Raw genomic sequence first — 21,053 nt, 5'->3', positions numbered from 1 at the left:
ACACAGTATTGCCCCACTTCGCCCAGCAAAGACAGAGGCCTCCATGTCCCATCCTTGTCCCTCTCCTTCCCAGTGACCCTGGCTTCACTGCTACAGGGTACAGGGGAGCAAGTGCTCCAGATGGCTGTCCAGTCCAGGGAAGTGGTGTAGGGAGAAATGGGAGACAGGGAATGATGCTGGCAGGACTCAGTCTCGGATTCATCAGCTGTCACCCTGTTGAAGCCTCTTTTGGTCCTCCTTGCATCATCCTCTTCCTCCCCTCATGCCACTGCACCATCCCATGGCTCTGACCCACAGTCCTAACTTGCGGCCAAGAGGTGGGTAGAGGGTTTGGCTGCCTTAGGATGCCCGGTCCCTCCTTGCATAGCACAGCCCTGGCCACGGTCCTACAGGACTCCTGGGACTGGGCATTTATCACCCCAAATCAAGCCCCGCAATGCCCAGGGAGAGCAGTGAGGAAACCATCTCTCCATGCCAGGGACATGCTCTTGGTGCAAAGGGCTCAGCTCCTGGTTCCTAGGGAGAGGAAAGGGAGGAGGAGGAGGAAGGAGGAGGGTGATGAAGAACCGCCACGTGAATTCACTGCCTGCTAAAGCCAAGAGTCAAGGGCAGTGCTGCCACCCCTCCTTGGGGCCGCGGTGGGTGGAGACAGCCTTTCTCGGGGGGGAATTTGGCAAAAAGAGAGCCCCAGATCGGAGGACATGTCAGCGGTGCTCCATCAAGGCCCCTCCTGACCCTGCCCGTGCGCCTGGAGCGGAGCCCACAAGCAGGGTGGAAGGAGGGGCGTGCGGCTGAGGGGGATGTGTGCGAGTGCCTGTGTGTCTGTGCACGAATTTTGGCAAGAGGTCATTGAGGTTACATGATGCAGCATTTGTTCTTGTGGTTATGAGGGTCCTTAAATCGGAGTCTCTGCTTTGGTCGGTATTTTTCCAAGTACGTGAGCTGCTTGCTGTTGATGGCTCCTCGGCGCTTCCTGCAGAGACACAGAAGAGAGGAACCACTGTGGTGAGTCCTGCTGCCCTTGCACAGGAGAAGACCCCTGCAAACCCATCCATGCTGCCCAGCTCAGTGCAGAAACCCATGGGAACTGCTAGCTGGAGCGACCCGATGATTTGGAGAGTGAGGATGCATGAGCTGGGCTGCAAGAGCCGCTGCAGAGCTTCACTCTTCTCTAAGCTGAGCCGAGCACAGACTGCTCCCACCAAAGCTCTCCCTGCACGCAGTCCCGCTGTCTGTGCCACTGCTCCATCCTCAAAGAAGGGGAGGGAGTGAAAAACCAGGCTGGCTGCAGACAGCCTGATTCCTTGATGCAGTTCACGGCGGGGGCAGGCGAGGACTCAAGGCAGCCCAGGGAGGAGCTGGGGACACGACATGAACGCAGCTGACCCCGGCAGCAGTGTCACGTCGCATCAGTGCGAAACGTGGGCGACGCGGCAAGGCTGCAGCTCCACCGCCTCCTTTTTTTGTGCATTGCCTGGAGCAGCAACCCCCGGCACCAACGACCCTGCTGCTCCAAGGAGGCAAAGAAAATCTCCCAGTTGAGATGCTCTGGGAGATGATTAATAACTGACGGTGAGCGACATTGCTGTGTCCGCCCTGGCGGCACTACTTACTGTCGGATGAACTGGATGGCATCTTCGTACTTCATGCCACTCTCAATCAAGGCCAGGGCGACGAGGACAGGAGCGCTGGAAAGCAACGGAAGGCGGCAGCTGTAACGGGGTGTTTCATGCAAACATTTTATTTTGCAGCTTCTTATAATTTAGCTGTAAGAGCTGCCCCAAGCAGTAACTTTTTACAGCACTGAAGGGGATAAAACCCACAGAACAGAGCTGGTGACCACTGGGTGGATGGACTTACCTGAGGAAGGAGCTACCTGTCACAGCCATTGTTGGCCAAAAGGACACGAGAAGGTCTATGACCATGTGGGAAGCCCTTAAAACGTCCCCAGTAACCTCAAGGGCAATGTCCCGGGCACCATGCTGTCCAGTGTCCATCCTAGCCCCATCACTGGCGGCACCTGGCCACCATCACGGCCTCTTCTTGCTAACATTGTTGCCTCCAGCCACACTGCACGCAATGCTCATACTAAAGGCAGGGATGGAGAGGGGCTGGCACTGGTGGCCCAGCTCTCACTCACCGGCCCAGGCCAGCCACGCAGTGAACGGCCACGCAGCAGCCGGGGTCTTCGCAGAACTTGGTCTTCAGCAAGTTGAGCCAGTCCTCCACGATCTTGCTCGGAGGAGGCGCTCCATCGTCGAATGGCCAGTCCTATGCATAGGAGAGAAACGAGAGTGTCACATGCAAGTCAGCCAGACCCCCACAGGCAAGCGGCAAAAAGCCCTGCTGAACGCAATGCGGATACAACAGAGTCAAGTTAGTGATTTGCCTCGGTGCAGATCGGCTTTAAAAAAGAAAAAACATGTTCTTAAGGGGGAAAAAAAGCCCATTTCCAAAGAGCTCGATGGGGCCCGAGCCAAGCACTGTGCTTGCCAGCAATTACACTGCTCTGACAGCTGAGCCCTGGGGCAAAGCATCCAAGGAAAGAGCTGCCCGCAAAGTTTCCAATTTGGTACAGAACTTCCTGCACAACAAGCTTCAGTGAACCCGGTTACATCTCCGGGTGGCCAGAGCCCTGACAGAGGCGGCTTTCGGAGGCCAGTGACCCGGCGGGGACACTTGGTGGGGAAGGCAGCGCGGCGAAAAGCAGCCCCGGCGGGCAGAAAGCACGTGGCCGTAATCCTGGTGTTTAAGGAGTGAGTCACTAAGCTGCTGTGCCGAAGTCATCGCCGCCACAAGATGCTGCAAAAAGCCGCTAAGCTCTATTTTATTGCCGTTTTTTTGAGCAGGTAATGCAATTTCAATCGCCTGGGGCTTTGTAGGAAAATAGCATTAGGGAATGCTAATGCCTGAGTCACTCCACGCTACGGAGCAAGACCATCTCCTTCCCCAGCACAGGGAACACACGGGTTTAGCCGAGGACACAGGTCACCAGGGTCTGGTTTACTGGGCTCGCAATCACACGGGGGATGACAAGTGCTCATCCCGCGCTGTAATGCAGCTGTGAAGTCCTGCTCCTGTGGGATTTCTGCCCTCATCCCTGATTTTGGAGAAGAGCTGCTGGAGGAGCAGAGCCTGGCACAATGGGGACATGATGGGGACGTGGTGGGATGGCGCCCGTGCAGAGCCCTGCGAGGTGCCAGCATCTCAGCATGCTCTGCAGACATTCCCAGTGTGCTGGAAGGAACAGCTCCAACAGATTTTGCAGACAGAAAAGCAGTGGCTGAAAAAAGGAGCAGGTACTAAGGAGCAAACGGTGCCAGACGGGACCCGGCTGGGATGCCCGTGCCAGGCGAGACTCAGTAATCACTGCTTGAAATCCTACCCGGCATCAAAGCACACTGCAATTAAGCACTTACAGCTCACACCCCTCCGTGCTCACTGCAATTATGCTGTCTCTGATAATTATCGGCGGCTGCAAAGGCCACACGCGAGGCTCCACTTCTGTCACCGTGGCCTGAGCGCCGGGGAAGCGTGCTGGGCTCGCAGGGTTAGGAACTGCGGCGGGCTGCGCGCTCTGACTTCTCCCCACTGAGAAGGCACTTCTAAGCGCTGCCCCGTCATCAGACAGGATCATCTGGGCTGGCTGGAAAATGCAGTTTGAGCAGAACAAGATTTCTGCCTTCAGCCTCCTCAAACCAACAAGTTCCCTGAGCGATCTCTGTGCTGGCAGGACCTCAAAAGACATCCTGAAATCAGAGACAAGGCTCCCTTGGCAGCTGGGCAGGGGAAAAGTGAGGTTCGAGCCCGCTGGCAGGAACAGCTCAGCTCAGCAGAGAATGCCGGGACCTGCATTTCTGCAGCGTTCAGGCTCTCTCTGCAGTTCCAGAGCTTGCTGGAAGCGCCCTGTTTTCATCCGATTACTCATCATCTCCCACACGGGGCTGGCAAGCGGGCCCCACATCCCTGAGCACAGCCTGCGCCAGGGATGAGCAAGCTCCTGTGCGTGCCGAGCACGCCTGACATCATCTCCCATCACTTATCACTAAAGATACAGCCTCGGTACTTAAAAGCTTCCTTGTCTTCATTCTTCCCCCTATTCCTCACTCCCTTTGCTTTCCTAAAGCTGCACAGCGCCAAAGAGTGAGAAGAAAAAAGGAAAAAAGAGAAACAAAGCAGCACAGTTTATATACCCCCTGGATAAGATAATGCATAGGAATGACTCGCATCTTGCACGTGGGATCAGGCGCTCTCATACCCTGGATGCTTTAAAGCCGACAGGCAGAGCTGGCAGCACCTGCCAGTTCAGCTGCATGAGTCACAGTTTCGGCTGCGTGGGCAGCTCGTGCTTGGTTTGAAAGCCCCAGAGGAAATGCAGAGCCCGGCATCAGGATTTAGTGTTGGGAAGTGAGGCATGGCTGGGAAGCATGTGGGGCAAGTGTCAATGCTTTGAAAATGTGGGGAAAAAGCCTCAAAGCACAGTGAAGGTGACAGATACGGAGGAGGACCTCAAACCCTGTGATATCCATACCCTGGACCTCTCTGTGCAGTAGCAGCGGACAAAACCTTCCCATGCCTGTCTTGGATTTCAGGCCCTGGAGCTGTAATCGAAGCAACCACTGCTCTCAAAATAGCTCTTCCTGGCTGCCAAGCTCGACAGCAGCAGGAAGCCCACAGTTATGGAAAGGGCACAGTGGCTTGACCGCTGTTTTTACATAAATTTGACACTCTCGAGGTGACCCCCACCTGCCAGACAGGACAGTTTTTCCTTCCTGTGCTTCTCCGAGCTGTTCAGCTGGAAAAATGTCCCTTTTTAGGATGGAGAATGTGGTGGAGGGAGAGAGCAACCCCCTCCAAGCTCCCCAGCACCGAATCTTTCCCTTTTTTTTGCCCCAGACCACATTAAAAAGACAAGCGAGATTGCGCCCACACTGAACTCTGCACGGACACACTGCCATGCAACAAGTTGAGTCCTGGGCAGTTCTCAGCACCCTCCTTGCTGTCCTCCTCCCGGCAGCACCTAAGGGCGCCTACCCTGCCGCCCACCTACCATGACGGTGATGCCGTCCTTCTCCAAGGGTGTCTTGTCGTAGGTCACTTCGCACACCCGCACGACCGTGGTGGCCCCATACTTCTTCAGATCCTGGGCAGGGAGAGGAGAAGAGGGGTTATTTTGACCCCGTGAACATACTCCCCCAAAAAGAGCCATTTCAGTGAGTTTTTATGGATACTGTGGCATTTTTCTTGCAAGCCCAACCTCCCCACTCCTTACCTCCAAGAAGGTGCTGAGCGTGGCGTTGGTGGGGTTGTGGGTGATGAGGAAGCGCATGTTTTTGTAGCAGACCTCCACCGGCGCAGGACGGTTCATCCGGGCCATGGTGGGGAGCCGAGGAGGAAGAGACGGATGCAGAACAACAGTGGTGGTGGGGGAAAGCAAAAGAACAAAAAAAGGGGGAAAAATGCGTGCTCAGGAAAAAAAAAAAAAAAAGAAAAAAAGAAGGAAAAAAATAATAAAAAAGGAAAAAGCTCAGCGCTTAAAAAATGAAATTGAACTCAATATACAGATGTTGTGCAAATATTCCCAGCTCTCGGGAGCACGGTGGCTTTCTTGCCGTGCCGCAACTCCCCCCCGCCCCGGCAGACCCTGTGTTAAAAAGCCAGACAATAACAATAAAAATAACGGTAATAATAATAATAATAATAATAAAAATTAAAATTTTAAAAAAAGGGAAAAAAGAAAAATCAACGATCCCTTGGCTGTAGCGTTGGCCGCCTCGGCGCGTGCCGGGGAGAGGGCAGCCGCCGTGGCGCCGGTGCCGCCGCCTCGCTTACGAAGGCCTCTGCATGGGGAGATGCTGCGGGGTCCCCGCTGCGTCACGTTACCCCATCGGGATATGTGGAGTATTTGGAAGCAGTAGCGAGGCGAGGCCGGAGCCTAGGGGGCCGCGGTGGGCGGCGTGGGTCGCCGGCGGGCGCGAGCCATGCGCGGGAGCCTCGAATGGTGGATGGCGCCGGCCGGGCGGCAGCGAGGCAGCAGGGCGGCCGCGCGCCACCTCACGGGCGCCGGGGCCGAGTGGCGGCGCACAGGTCCTGCTGGCGGGCGCTTGACGGTCCCTCCATCAACGCAGGGGCCCGTCGGCGATGACACAGCGGCTGCGAGGGGAGGAAAAGAGGAGAGAGGCGTGAGCGGGTCCCCACGTGCCGCGATGGAGGATGCAACCGCCACGGTGTCGCTACCAGCCCGAGCTTCAGAGTGAAAGTCAGATGTGACGGTGAGGGGAAGGAGCCTGGACACCTGGGTTCCCCCCTTGGATAATTTTTCTCACATATTCCCATCCCTTGTTCTAGGAGATGCTGCGTGGGTGCTGCCAGGCCACTTGGCCGCCCGCACAGCTCAGGTCCAGCAAATGCACCTCTAATGCTCTTAGGCCAACTAAGCTCTTTGCAAAGGAGCTTTTCACTGGCGGGGGGGAACGCGAGCGCCTGGAGAGCAGCAACATCAACAGAAAAGACCTTGTCCCCCTTTTTCCCAAGCCTGGCACAGATGCCCTCAACCATCCCGGGCTGGACCCGAATGTCCCTCCATGTCCTCTAAAACACCTCAACCTGCAGCGAATATGAGTGCAAGGAGCCTCTGAGGTGAAGACGAGAGAGAAGATGAAGAAGAGCAGCAGCACGTTCCTCACAGGGTGTTTTAACCCACCTAGTGCCTGCAGTGGCCTCCAAAAAGAGGCTGGATCATCGGTGTGCTGTGACGCGTCCGTGCTACCCTCAGCACCAAGCAGCAAGTGCCAGTCTCGCTGCTTCATTAGATCACAAGAGCCAAAAAGTGGGGAAAAAATGAAGGAAAATAACAATAATAAAGAAAAGGAGCCTCAATTCCTACCGGGATGATGCCAGCAAAGAGGTGACGGAGCCCGCAGGAAGGGATGCGAGGCCACACGTCGTCCCTCTGTGACCCGGCGGGGCGTTACGCGATGGACTCTTGTTTTGAAGCTCGCACCTCTGCTGGGTCACCGGCTGCTTAGTGCCAGGCGGCCACAGCCTCAAAATAGAACATAAGCGCTTAAGTAAAGTGACACGGGTGAGCAAACGCTCAGCTGGGTTTTCTTCCCGCTTAGAGGCGGCGCGTGCATGGTGCTCTCCACACTGGCAGGGCATCTGTGGGACACCCGATGGTGAGGTCCACGTATGGTGCTGGTGGCAGGGCTTGACATGCATTTTGGCAAGATGTTGAGGTCTTCCAATGCAAAGAAAACCATATGGAGAGAACTGAAATGGCGGGGGGGGAGGGGGCTGTTTTTGGGGAAATGGGATGGGATGATGTCCTGTACAAGTCCTGGGATAGGATGTGAGCTGAGCACTGACATGTGCTGAGCACCTTTGGAGGAGATACTTCCAAAGGATGGAGGCCACCATCATTCCCTTCCAGAGCTGGCCATCACCCAGAAGGGGTGAAACCCAGCAGGGTTTGGCCAGAGGTCAGCCAGTCTTCTCCATCACTGCAGGACCCCAACGGTGGTGGCTATCTCTTGTGTTGTGGCCTTGTTGATGTTCAAGAATGGGAAAGTCCTATGTTCCTTTCTGGAAAAACTCCCCTTGGTTGTTTTTTAACAGACCCCATCTTGTCTCCAATACTCTTTGAAATCTGCTTGCTCTGTTTAAAGTCCAATAGCTCAGGCTCATGTGGAATGGTAAGCTGCAACAGCAACATGGTGGAGGGGAAGCCCACCTTGGCGGCTGAGATTCTCCTCCCGTTAGCATGCTAATTATTTATTATTTGCACCCCAGCCCTGCAGTGCTGATGGCCGTGATTTGGAGAAGGAGCTTAAAGGGAGCCAGGAGCTTGAATTTCACCCAAATTCAGGGGCGTTTCCCAAAGCTGATCCAGCAGGAGTGAAGAGGAGGATGGAGGTGATGAAAGGCTGCATAGCGATGGCAGCAAGACAGCTATGTGTTTTGTGAACTAGCTCTTTGGATTAATGCATTTCGGCTAGGGCATGTTTGTTTTTATTTTATATTATTTTATATATTTTTTACATTATTTTATATTGTTTTATATTATTTTATATTATTTTATTTTTAAAAAAGTGAGATTAAGAAGCAGAATAATCTGCCCTGGAAGGATGCTCTGCAAACGCAGCAAGCATTGACTGCCCGTTATGAAAGGCCAATGAGAAGCAATGGGGTTTGCAAAAAGTGGGCTGTCATTTCCCACAAGCTCCAATATTCAGTGGAAGCATTTCAAGTATGTTGGCAAATGCACATCCTCCAGCCCATAAACTCTTAATGGGTTTTCAATCACAAATCCTCCCCGGCTACCCGAGCTGCAATGCCGATTCCCATACTAAGTACAGCAAGACCACACAGAAAAGGATGTTGCAGCCAATATTAATAACCTGTCAAGTGAAGAAGGGGGATGACAAGAGACATTTTGCCACTCTGCTACCTTGCCTTTGCCCGCCAACACCGGCTCTGCCACAACCTCCAGTCTCGGCATGGTATACAGCATTTCCCCTTTTTATACTGGTCAGCTCCACGCTCCCCAGCTCTATTCCTAACTATATGGCAAAACCGCTGATCAAATGGTCCAAGAATTTGCCTTTAGTTTTCTTCTGAATTAAACCAAGGCCTAAAATGTGCTACTGAGACCCATATGAGTATGTTACCTCACCTAGATGAACAAACCAACATCGTTGCAAAGCAAGTCCCTACTTCTCAGAGAAGAGGCCTGCAGCTCCTGCAAGCCCATGACAAAGGACTGTGTCCTTTGCAGGAGCTGTGAAACACTGAGACAGGCAGCTTGGGCAACCCAGACTCTTGTATGAGTCCTCAAGTAAAGCCAGAAATTCTGTGACATTTCAATCCCATATACCATGGGAAGCCCTCTCCTAGAAATTCAAGGATACAAGAAGTTTCATAGCCAAGAACCCAGCAATGATCCAGTGTGAAAGCTCTCCAGCTTGTCAAGAGAGCAACCCAATGGTCTGAGAATAATCTGCACCTTGGAGACAACAGCTTTCCACTGTGCCACCTCCTCCGAGCAGAGCCAGGAGACCGCTTGGCCAGGAAGCCCAAGTGACTTCAATATCTGGCCTCCAGGAGACCCAACCATCCTTGAATTTTCCCCTCATCACAACCTGAGACCTCCTTCACCACTTTCTATAAGATGTTCACAACCATGCAAACAGGTCTGCTTGCCCTTCGGCTTCTCCAACGGGCAAACCTAAATATCTCAATTCCATCTTAATGGCCTGGCTTGCTTAAATTGAGAGGATCTCCTTGGTTGCCTGAGTTTCTAACCCAGCAGAAGGGACTGCTGTTTCTTCTAGCACCTCTGCGCAAAATAAAGAGCCCAGGTCTTCCTTTTGGAGAGGGACATTCAGAGAGGGACATGTCAAGAGGCAGTGGCTCTTGTCCAGAGAACACCCATCCACTATTAGAGCTTCTTCGTGTGGCGGCAGCCAAAGTTGTTGCGGCAGCAACTTCTCTGGTGCTGATATGTTGACTCACGAGAGTCAAAAATGGTGCAGGACACGGATCCTGTGGCCAAAACGGGAAGGAAATCTTTGGCAATGCCAAACTTGCCAGCTACTTTGCTAAAATGGCTGAGATCCAGCGTCGCATGGAGTAGTGGGACACAGGGAGTTGATAAAGGCAGGTCATGCTTTCCTAAACACACTAACTCCTCAAGCGAAGGAAAAGGAAGTTTTGCAGAGCCAAACTCTCACGCCGCATGTTTTTCAGCACTTGCAGCAAAAAGTCTTATTTACCCAAACAGCATGCACTCCCTCGTGTACAAATATAGGTAGCTCAGGAGGGAGTACTTCTAATTTTCAACGCTGGCTTTCAGCGAAGCCTAACAAAACACCAACTTGTGTTATATTTGCTTGACTTCTGGCCTAGTTTCAACCCACACAGCGAGACACCAATCAGCCCTTTGCCCTTACTGGTAATTAAGTGCTTCCCTCTCTCCTCCCAACCCCGGCGTTACTAAAAGCACTTCCACTCTGACATCCCTGAAAACTGTTCGCACACTCCTGAGCTCTCCCAGATGTTCCTCCATGCAGGTTTTGCCTAGTTCCTTCACAGTTCAACTCATGCCGTGGTCCCAGTGGACCATGATTGACATTAGCTGAAGAGGGCAGATGGAAGAGGGATGGGGAGCCTTGGGGGTGATGCCGTCATGAAGCTGACCACGACGCAAGATGGGGTCCAGGACCGCTTGCCCCACATTTGAAAGAGTAAAGCAAAGAACTGAAGACAACGTAACCCCAAAATTTCATTTTAAAACGTTTAACCGTGACGTGTGTCTCGGAACAAGTCAGGTAAATCCAGAGGGTGCATGACCATGAGGAGGAGATGGAAAGGCACCGCATCCGTTGCAGACCGCAGCGAGGCCCCTGCTGAAGGAAAGCCAACATGCTGCGATTTCCTCCTACTGGTAGTGTGCACGGAAGGAAGCAGGAAGCAAACATGAAAGATCCGGGAGGAGAAAGAAGAAAACAAACCAAAATAAAACAAAACAAAAATATATAGCACCAGACAACATCCGCAGGGTGGCCGGGAAGTCCTGCTCCAGGTGCAGGGCCGGAAGGAGCAGGCGGGGATCTGCGGAAAACCGCCTTGGTCGCTGCAAAGGGAGAGGGATAAAAGGCACTGGGTACAGGGGCAAGGCAGCCCTTGGTTCAAGCACTTGGTGCATCCCCTTGTAGCACATGTTGGACAAGGATTCCAGCAAAAAATGTGTGGAAAAACATTCCCAGGCTCCCCCGGAGGGCCCCGCGCGTGGCGGCTCTGGCGATACTCGGAGCGGGGTGGGATTTGGGCGGCCGAGCAGCCACCAGCGTCCCCGGGCCTGACGTCAGCGCGGCTGTTTGCGAGCGGGAGGCGCCTGGCAGTGGGGGAAGAGAGCGATCGGAATGAGGAAAATCAGACAGACGGACGGGCAGACAGATAGGGCAGATAAACGCGAGGGCCCAGACAGCCTCGGTGGAGTTGTGCAAGCCGGGAACGCGCCCCGGTGCCCAGGAATTGGATCAGCTCCGTGTGGGGCTTGCATTTGCCTCTCTGCAGCAGGGATGGGGATAGGGGGGAGAAGGGACAGACAGAGGGACGGAGGGAGGGAGGGAAACGCCGCTCGGCTGCCCACGCGCGCTGCTTTCTTACCGCCCCAGCGTCCCCACCGCTGCTGCTGGCGCGATCCTGCCGCGACCTAGAGGCGTCTCCGAAACAGTGCGACGAGGCAGGAAACTTCCAGCATCGCAGCGCTTTTTTTGGGAAAGGGAGAGGGCGGGGAAGGACCCCCCCTCCATCCACCTACTTGCGGCCGCTTGTCCTTCCCGCACCCGGATCCAGGCAGGGGAGGGAGAGACCCGGTGGACGCACGGAGGGACCCCCGGGGGCCTCACTCCAAGCGAGATCCCGGTTTTATGATCTGGGATATCCCCTCCGCCCCCTTCCCCTGCCGGCAGCCAGTGCTGCGCCGACGTCAGAGGCTTTTCCTGCCTTGGATTCGAAGCAAAACCAATAAATCTTGGGGCGGCGGGACGCGGCGGGTGGGCAAGCCGGGGGGAAGGAAAAGAGGAGGGCACTTTGCCGTGAGCTTGCCGGCACGATTCCTGACCCACCTCGGCTCCCCGGCCCAGGCAGCACCGGGATTGCAGCGAGGAATAGGAGGAGGATGCCGGCGGCGAGGAGGAGGCGGCCGCGATACGCTCACCTCGCCGGCGCTGGCTGGCTCCCAGATCCCGGCGCGCCGCTCCTGCGCTGGCTGTGTGCGCCGTGCCGGGAGGCGCGGGGAAGGCAGGGAGAGGGGGGGAGCCGGGAAGCGTGCCTGGGATTTGGGAGAGGCGGGTAGGGCCCTGCAGCAACGCGACTCCCGGGAACACTGCATTCAACACCGGCCGTTCCCCAGTTGCTCCCGTTTCCCTAGGAGCATCATGGGGAATTAATAATAATAAATAATAACAAATAATTATGCCCTGAGCAAAGGGCATCAGCTTCATGGCAGTGGTGCCTGGATGTGGTGCTGCCACGGGATGTTCGGGAATGGAGAGAGAGAGAACCGGGCTGAGGTCCTCGGATGCCTCCAGGAGCCCAGCCTACCCCACAGACTGAGCTTAAAGCCATAGGTCGTGTCCAAAGGATGGTGCAAGCAACCTTTGGTGTGCAAGAGAAGAGAAAGCTTGATCAGAGTTTTCTGTGCTATGCAGATAGTATTTTCTGCTATATAAGCTCCATGGACACATCTTCTCCTGTGGCATCACCCAGAGAAGTCCAACACTGGAGAAAGGGAGTTGCTCCAGGTTAATTGAGAGGGTGTTTGGGGGTCTCTCCACCACCTCAAACTTCCTCCACCACCTGGACCCGGTGCTCTCCTCCTACTTCCCTCTCCATGCTCTCCATCTAGGCTGCTTGCAGAAATATTCCTACATGGTCAAGCTTGGGCTTGTTGGGGGTTGTGGCAATGCCTTCTCAGGGGAAAAACCCATCCCGGTCCCCAAAACCTCACTCACTTCTTAAAAATCCAGAGAGGTGCAGGGAACAATTTGCTTTCCGATTCCCACCAAGCGGGAAAATTAAAAAAAAATAAAAGCCGTCAAGGAGCCTTTCCCTGGCACGCAGACGAGTCCAGCAGGTAGGGAGCCTATCCCATCCCTGGGCTTGTCGCTCTCTGGTGCGGAGATGCCCCCGGGCACTGGGATCTGCTCTGGGATAGTGCAATGCGGCTCCCGCTTGCACCAGCGCTCCGGGAGCTGCCGGCAGCCCAGGACGTTGGCGCTTTTCAGCAAGCACGCCGTGTACTCTGAACCGGCAGCATTTTGCAACCGGCCCGTCAGGGAATCTGCTCCGTCTTGAGAGGATCCCAAAATTGCAAGTGAGCGGCGTGTTGCCGCGCGGCACTGACTACGGGACCTGGCCTCGGCAGGTGCTATAGCCTCTTGTGAAACTGGAATTGCCAACTGGAGGTGATCATGTAGCTGAAATAAGTGTTGAGCTCGGCCAATGCTTGGTTAAGCTCTGGAGGCCTCCTTGGCTTCTTTTCTGACTTGGGGCATGTCTCTTCTGTGGGCCCAAGAGCAAATGATCTTGGGGGGAAAGGAGACCCATGATGCTGCAAGTAGGAAGGGTAGATAATTTGATAACCCTCCCCGCTTACTGCCAGGGATGATAACTCCAACAAAAATTCATGATGGGAGTACCTTAGGTAGGATTACTGGTCTCCAAATGCAACCATTGGCAAAATGCTTGGAGAAGAGTCCGTGACGAGCTCAGAACACAGTGTCATATCTCCAGTTCCTCCAAGCAGGTTTCTGAAATACTGCTATCAGCTCGACCTATTCCTCTACCCTTTCCTATCTCTTTGCTCCTGACCACTGTCAGAAGTGAAAAAAAAACCCCACAAAACCAACAGGCCTTTGCTCTGACCTTCTAGAGCTCTTACGCAAAAGCAAGAGCTTCAAGAGGCGCCGTAGCAATGTGTGCCAAGACGTGTCCCCTAACCTGCGAGAGCTTGCCATGTCAATAAGGGTGTTCAAATAAAAGATCAAAGGGGATTTAATGCCTCGCCATGAAGTGACCTGCCAAAAAGTCACAACCCCTGTCACTGAGAGCACCGTGGGCTCACCGGCCCCAGCCCGGCGCGCTCCAAAGCAGCTTAGGGCAACACTCCCCCGTTGCATAAAGCATTGGCCTTTGTCCTCAGCCACCTCTCACTCCTGAAACTGAGGCAACAGGGGCACAAAATCAGAATGAGAAAAAATGATCCAAGGCCCATGAATATTATATTGGAGAAGGAAGCATGCTGGACATCTGCAAGCTGGGGTGTGCTCAAGGGGCAGTGTGAAGAGCCAAATCCCATTCTTTTTTGGCTGAAACTAGAGGGAATGCAGAACATGACAGGCACTACGCAGAAGATGCCAGGTACCAGCAGGATGCCTGCACTCAGAGCTGGTAAAAACACCTGTCTTTTCTAACTCAACATGAGCTAACTCAATGCGCCACAGATTGCACCCTCTGCAGAGATCCCATCCGGCTGCAAGGTCTGCACAGGGATTTCCCTATGAAGCGTAGCCCTGGATGTAGTAATTTGGGATGCATTCTTGAGTGGGAGAGATGTGTTTCTCCTGCGATAACTGAGCTGGCAGCTGCAGAAATGGAGCCTGTTTAGCAGCGCTTTTTTCTTCCCGGTCTTGCAGGCAGGCAGGGCCGTAGCTGCTCCCGGGGCTGGGAAGCAGGAGCTGGAAAGTAGGTTACTGTCTCAGCGCTGCTGCCGAGCAGAGATGCAAACACATCCCGGCGTCGGCTCCGTGAGATTCCCCAGACCCAGCCACGTCGCCTGGCATGGAGAGGCTGTTTTCCGACGCACTTGGGGCCACCCTTCCTGCTCCTGCAAAGCTTTGCTCTTTTGGGAAGGAGCCCTGGAGCGGAGGCTGCATTCCCTGCGGGAAGGGCGGATGGACCCAAGCGCCGCTTCACTTCCACTCATGCACCCACCACAGCGCGTTGCACCAGGCTGCAGCTCTGTGCATGCCTATTTTCAAGGTGCTTCGCGGTGCAATCGCTTTTCCTTTTCTCGCAACACGGCAACGCTCTGGAGGGACGCTCTGTTTGAGGCAAAAGCAGCCGTAAAAAACAAGCAGTGTCAAATTCCCAAGATCTTGGTGTGTAAAGTGCTCGTGCTTGGGCGAACCCCCTACAAGGAGCCCATGGGAGAGGGCGCCCGGGCAGCAATCCCAGGAATGGGCAGGGAGAGGTTTTCCTGGGAGCGCTTCGCAGTGCCAGGCAATGTCCTGGGGATGACCTTGTGGCACTCTAGTAGGAAAATGGTGCTGAGCAAAAATGCAGCGGGACTTTTTGCTGGCCTCTTGCACCCTTTTGTCTTCCTAGCGCTGGGAAGAACACAAGGCTGCACACCAAAATTCAGCTCACAAAACCCATCCTCTTACTTTTTGCAAACGCAATTTCATGAGACGAGTTTTTTGCATATGCATCTTTCTTGATTCCTTATCGCCACAGGAGATGCCAATGTGTGCTTCATTTTTATGTATTTCTGCAGCGTGGGTATTACCCTGAGAGGTTCAATCCCTGCACAGTTATTGCTTTCTCTCTTAGCACACCCTGCTGCATCCTCTGGGCTGTGGCCAAGAGCCCTTCTTGGAGGAGCCATCAAACAACAGGCAAGAAACCTGGTACTCCAGAAAGACGGGAGATTAATTTCCTGGGAATATTAGGCCGATTGGCTTGTAGCCATTGCCAAGTGCCAGCGCATGGGGAGCACTGGGCCGTTTCGGAGCCAGGGTTGCTGCTGTGTGTGAGCCCCCACTCCCGATTTAAAGGGATTTCTGGGCATTTCCCAGCCGCGCGCTGGGAGCAGGGTTTAAAGCGATGAGGGAAAAGCTGAGAGACGAGTCGGGGTTGCATTTGCTGTCATGATCTCCTGCTATTTAGGGGAGAAAATTTGCAACGCTTTGCAAATTGGGAAATGCCAGCAAGCCGGGAATCCTGCCCAGACAGAGATAACCCAGAGCATGAGCTGCTGGGAGACACCCGCAGCGCTGCAGGTGCAGGGCAGCATATGGGAACAGCGGGACAAATGGGGTATCATATCCCATGGGAGCGTCTCCTCCGGGGATAGAAAAACTGGCAGCCGCTCCGCAGCGGAGATGGCTGGAAAGAGAGCGCCGGATTTCTCCTCGAGCATCCAGTAGCGCTTGCTCTGGAGCACAGTCTGGCTGTGCTTCCCTGGTGTCTGCAGGATATTTGCATAAAAGCAGCTCTGTCTTTTGGGAAATGCAAATTCCCTGTGGAAAAGGAAGCGCTTGAACGCGCTGCCGGCTCTCGGTGGGGATGCAACCCCTTTTAACTCATAACCCAAAAGTTAAATCGAGGCCAAGATCCAAAGACTCCCCATTCTGCTCAGCTCTTCCATCCTCCCTCCTTGACAAACTGACCAAGGCTTTTCATTCCTGGATGCCCCGAGCATCCCCAGGGATGCTTTAATGGCTCGGAGACATGCAATCCGCTTGCCTGGGAGCTCCGGATGCGTGAACGCTTCCTGCAGCGCAACGTGCCTAATTCAGGAGCCACCTGGTACCACCGGGCTCTTCACCATGAATTCAGCTTCCTCCCCACACTTTCTAGCACCACTTGCCCTCCAGGGAGCCCCTCCAGCCCCCTGGCCACTCACCCGGACACTCGCCGATCCAGCCTTGTTCACCAGGATGCTCTGGCAGCGCTGGGCGCGCTTGCCCTTATAGGCGGTGCAGGAGGGACGCCCAGGTGCCGGGCCCCTATGGGGAAGGAGCGGCGGGGACGTGGGAAGGACGCAGCCCCTATCTGCCCGCACGGCCTCCCGCTCCTTCCTCACCTTCGTGTAGGTCGCCGGAGCTCGCGGTGACGCCACGGAGGCCGAAGCTGGCACGCAGCACCGGGCTCAGCGCCGGGAGCCTTTGGACAAACCCAGGGTTGTCCCCCGGCCTTTTTCCCGGTGCATCTTTTCCATGTTTCTTCCCCAAGAGCTGTTAATATGCTTGGCAGGGCTCCCGAGCGGCACAAATGCATGAGAGCTCCTGCAAGATGCGTCTGCCAGGGACATTGCAAGGTGACACTACCCTGCACGCTCGCGCTCTGCCTGCCTCGTACACAGACGTGGCATGAGAAGGGCAGACGCTGCAGTTTGCATCGGGGCGCTTCAGCATTTCTCCTGAAACGCCTGAAAATAACCGCTTCTTCGTGCCTGCTTTTCTCAGACCGCAGCCAAGGACGGGCTCTGGGAAGGAGCCTCAAACTGCAGCACTTCCCATGCCGGTCTCTATCCGAAGCCGCACCGGCTCCGCGAGGCCGCATGCTGACCTCGGGGCTTTCCAACGTCACGCGGCGGAAGAGGGAACTACCCGGGGTGTTCTCACTCTGCCAGAGACCGGGGTCATGTGGAAGCGTTTAAGATTTAAGGCCTCATCGGGGACTCGTTCCGGCATTCCTGCCTTTCCCTGAGAATGTCCCTGCTCTCAAGCCTTTGGCTCCCCCCTTCTCTGCCTCCCTTCCTCGTTGGAGTGGCTCTTGCCACTGGGATTAAACAAAATGTGCTTGCCGAGCCCAGGGTGGTCTCTGCTCCCGTGAGATATTTCAGTCGCGGAGCCGTTTCTGGCTCTCCCGCAGTGTTTGCACCCCAGAGAGGATCTCTCCGTGTTGCTTTTTTCCTGTGGATTCCTAAAGCCCTGGGCTCCAAGGGGCAGAAACACAACACAGAGGCTGCAGTGAGGATGCGGAGAGGACCCAGGGCTCTTCCTTGTGATGGACACCATCAAACTTTGTTTTTTTTTTGCGGGGGGTAGGTGTGAAAATGGTGCTTTTTTTTTTTTTTTCCTTCAAGGAAATATACTTAATCTAAAACAGCTGGCCAGGGAAGTGTCCCAGACGGAGGCAAGGGCTCGTGCCAGCAATTTTGCTTCCACTTGGTGACTTCTATGCTCGGTTCAGTCTCCTCCGGCCGTCCCAACACCTCAGCTCTGTGAATGGCATGTGACAAATCTCTCGTTATGGGGCTCAGATTTTACACTCGTCACCCTGCAGCGGCCGGAGTTTCACTCACTGCTGCAATTACTCTCTCTGAGGGGGCAGCTAAAAGCCTTCACAGACTCAGCCGGGAGGTTTCCCTGTGGCAATGGCATGATCCATATATTTGCAATTGCCTGGCCAGGCCTCCAGGCCCCGTCTGTTTTGGTGCAAAGGCTGAGCCCCTGCAAGCTTAAAATAACCTTGAATTTGAACCTCACCATCCCTATGCCTGTTACCTAGGTCAAATGCAGAGCTCCCAGAATCTGCTCCCAGACCAGACCCAGCACAAGCCCTGGATGACTGCGCTGGGCTGGAAAGAAGAGGTTTTGGTTAGGCCAGAGGCAGGTTAAGAAAGGGCATATCTGGATTTTGCCTAGCACCAAGAACTCTACTAGAAGTTCCTCCTGCTGTAAAGCATCCCTCTGCGCCATGGTGAGGGCAGCATGGTGATGATAGACATCAGGGCTGCCTCCTGCAGCACTGAGCCACCAAACTATCGATCATTTTGCAACACCAACGAAAGACAAACCCAAAGATGACAGATTTTGCGCTGGTCCTGGAGAAGCGATTCTCTGACGGTGTCAAGAGCTGGGTAAATCCCAGTTTGCCCAGCAGGGAGCTCCTCATCCAGGGAATGTCCACCAGCTGGTGGCCCCCAGTGCAAGGATGGAGGAGACTTCCAGCAGCTGAAAGTGCAGGAGCATCCCTTTGACATGAGGATGCTGACAAAACCGAGTCCTTGACCCGTCCACTTTAATAAAACAAGCAGAATTTAACGAAGTTATTACTGCACTTTTCAGGCAAATGCGACTTCCCTCTGCCCTTGGAGCTTTTCCACTAAGCTTTTCAGATGCCAATTTTAGCAGCTGGCAGGAGGACTCTTTGCCCAGTGGGCTGCACGATGCATGACTTGTTCCAAGTTATTGATAGAGGAGCTATGACACTTGGAGAAGCACAGGAGGAGCCCGCTGAGCAGCTCTTCTCCACACTAATTTCAAAACCCGTCCCACCGATCCAACCGTGTCCAAGGTGCACTTGGCTTCCAGCTCCGGAGCCTGCAAATGCCCATTCCCTGCTGTGCCCCTCTTGGTCCAACCCTTCTTGCAAGCACTTTTGCACTAGCATTTAAAGATATATGAGAGAGCTATAGAGACAAAACCAATGGATTAAGTCTATGTGTGGCTCTACTTTGCGTGTGTTTTTGCAAAAATCAGTGAATTTTCATGGGCTTAAAAACACAACTCTTTCAATATCTACTTTTTGAAGTGATTTATCATGAACTTATGTTTTACCAAAGAGCAAAGGGCAATAAGAACATGTGAAACGTTCAAGAACAGCAGAGGAAGCCACAGCCAGACACCCTCGCGTGGGATTAACGCCGCTGTGAAACGTCAGAGTTTGAGCCTTGCTTTTAGTCTTCAACTCATGCCTTTCTGAATGAGTTCACTTTCAGGAAGCTCTTCCATACAATCACCTCAAAAAATGCTTGGTTTTGGCTCCTGTCCATTCAGTCAGATAATTTCGAGTTTGTAAGCTTGTAATTGAACTAAAGTCAGAAAACTCGGTCTTTCATTTTGTGAAGCTGGTTCATGGCCAGCGTGGCTTGAAAGCGTGGGCTTGATTCAAAATTCGCTAGCATTTCAGAGTTCATTTGCAGTTGAAAATGATGCTCTGGTTATGTCTGACTTCTTTTGTGCTCTTCTCCACACTCAAAGCCAGCAGCGTAAAACCCAGGCACGTATCTGTGCTCAGAAATGTCTGCGTGTACCCGACTAACTGACCTTTATTAAGACAAATGCCCCACAGTTCAATGTCTTGCTAGAAATTCAGCAGGGTTTCCAGCAAGGATTTCAATGCTATGGCTAGATGTCATGGGCTCCCACATGAATTATTAGCCTTGCTGCTGATCAGAGGCTGAAAGGGTGGCAGAACTGAGGTCCAACATCTTGGACTTATTTTTATGGGCTCTAGAGCAGAGAGTTGCCCTCTCTACCACCTCAGTACAAGAGCTCCAGCTTCCTTATTTCTCTGTACCCAGCTGTATTTTTGTCCTGCAAAGTAAATAAAAAGTGAGCTTCTTGGCTCCCTTAGAAACTTTGCAAGCCAGCAGTTCCAAGAAAAATCAAACGCAACATATCAAGACCCTAAGTCCTGCTCGCCGATAGTCTGATTTTTTAGGGACCTGACCCTGCAAACAGACCCACACTGCACTGACAGCAATATTTTTGGGTCCTATGTGAAATGCTCCTGTGAAGGCTCAGCTGCCAAGTCTTGAAAACGTTCCCAGGACACTAGCTGCTGCTTGCCGCGAGGCTGGGCTGTCCCTCCGCGGATCGCACTGAGAGGGAGCCCTCCCTCGCGGACTCGCCAGAGGAAGTCGCATCCACTGCAGTGTTTATGCAAGTCGCAGAAGCATTTTGGGTCACCAGGAAGGGTCACAGCATCTACCAAGGTCTACCCTCTGTTGCCAAACGACCTTCAGCTGACACCGGGATGGAGCAAAATGCATGCTCTAAACCCGCCGTGATGTCTCTGCAAGTGGGTGCACAAAGCACACAGGTCTCTCATATGCCATCATGTAGCTCCATAGCTTCCTTATGGATCAAGCCCGTCGCTCATTTCCTGCAGGCTGGGAAACGGCCCTACCCATGGGAATTCAGCCAAGGCAACACAACTCAATGCAGCAGCTTTGGAAACAAGTCCATTAAACCAATTACTTATTGAGTTTTGCAGCTTCCACCTGAGAATAACCTTGTGTATCACTATGACAAACTGAAGACCTCTGTAATAGCCCTGTGACAGACTGCAATGCACAGGCTTAGCGGAGGAAAAAGCTTCAAGGAGATGCACAGATTCATCATGTTGCTGGGAATGGAGGGGAAGGGATGAACATGGGCATTTTTGAGACACTCTGGAAGCACAAAATACAGTTTGTCCCCCTGATATCTCTTCATGTGTTTCACACCACTTGTTATGGGCATCTTGGGAATGATGTCTTGGCAGCTTCCTGAATGATCAGAGCAGACAGTTTTCAGAGATGGTCACCACAGCCTGTTTTGCTGGACCTATGAGCTTTTGGGTCCTTTGACCCAAAAGCTCAGAGGTAACACCCTGGAAGGATCAGCATGTGTCCCTCATGGAGATCATGACAGGTGATGCGGTGCTGAAATGCAAAACTCTATCATACTCCTATGGAACAGGTAATACCAGGCAAGGCTCAACAGCATGGAGGAGTCCTAATTGCCTTCAAGACCTTCTCTCAGCCAAGACATCATTTACAGTCACTGAAGAGGGACAAGTTCTCCGGTTCAGGATTTGGAGGTGCCTAAGTGGTGGGAAATTAGGTGTCTGGACTACATGTCCAATATCAGACAGTACCATTTGCTCTCCCTTTGCCCAACACAAGTCATTCCAGGACATGAATCCAGACACAGAGCATCCCAGTCCATCCTGGAGGCACTAAGCTTCCTGTCTTCCTTCCAGCTGCAAGC

The 21,053-nt window shown here is 53.6% G+C and overlaps 1 protein-coding gene across 1 annotated transcript; it reads right to left on the bottom strand.

The window, feature by feature from the left end:
* Positions 1-852: 852 nt before the first annotated feature.
* Positions 853-5,444, bottom strand: PTP4A3 (protein tyrosine phosphatase 4A3). The gene is made up of 5 exons (XM_010221734.2): positions 5,273-5,444; positions 5,051-5,143; positions 2,141-2,271; positions 1,614-1,688; positions 853-973 (listed from the first exon to the last, which is right to left on the bottom strand). The coding sequence occupies exons 1-5, from the start codon at positions 5,375-5,377 to the stop codon at positions 856-858; spliced, it is 522 nt and encodes a 173-aa protein (XP_010220036.1). The 5' UTR covers positions 5,378-5,444; the 3' UTR covers positions 853-855.
* Between the last annotated feature and the right edge of the window lie 15,609 nt (positions 5,445-21,053).

Source organism: Tinamus guttatus, unplaced genomic scaffold (assembly GCF_059628265.1).
Source record: "Tinamus guttatus ecotype Peru unplaced genomic scaffold, ASM5962826v1 Tinamus_guttatus_pri_ptg000038l, whole genome shotgun sequence".
Lineage (NCBI taxonomy): Eukaryota > Metazoa > Chordata > Aves > Tinamiformes > Tinamidae > Tinamus > Tinamus guttatus.
Note: the sequence above shows the minus strand (reverse complement) of the source record. Positions and strands in the feature narration are given on the sequence as shown.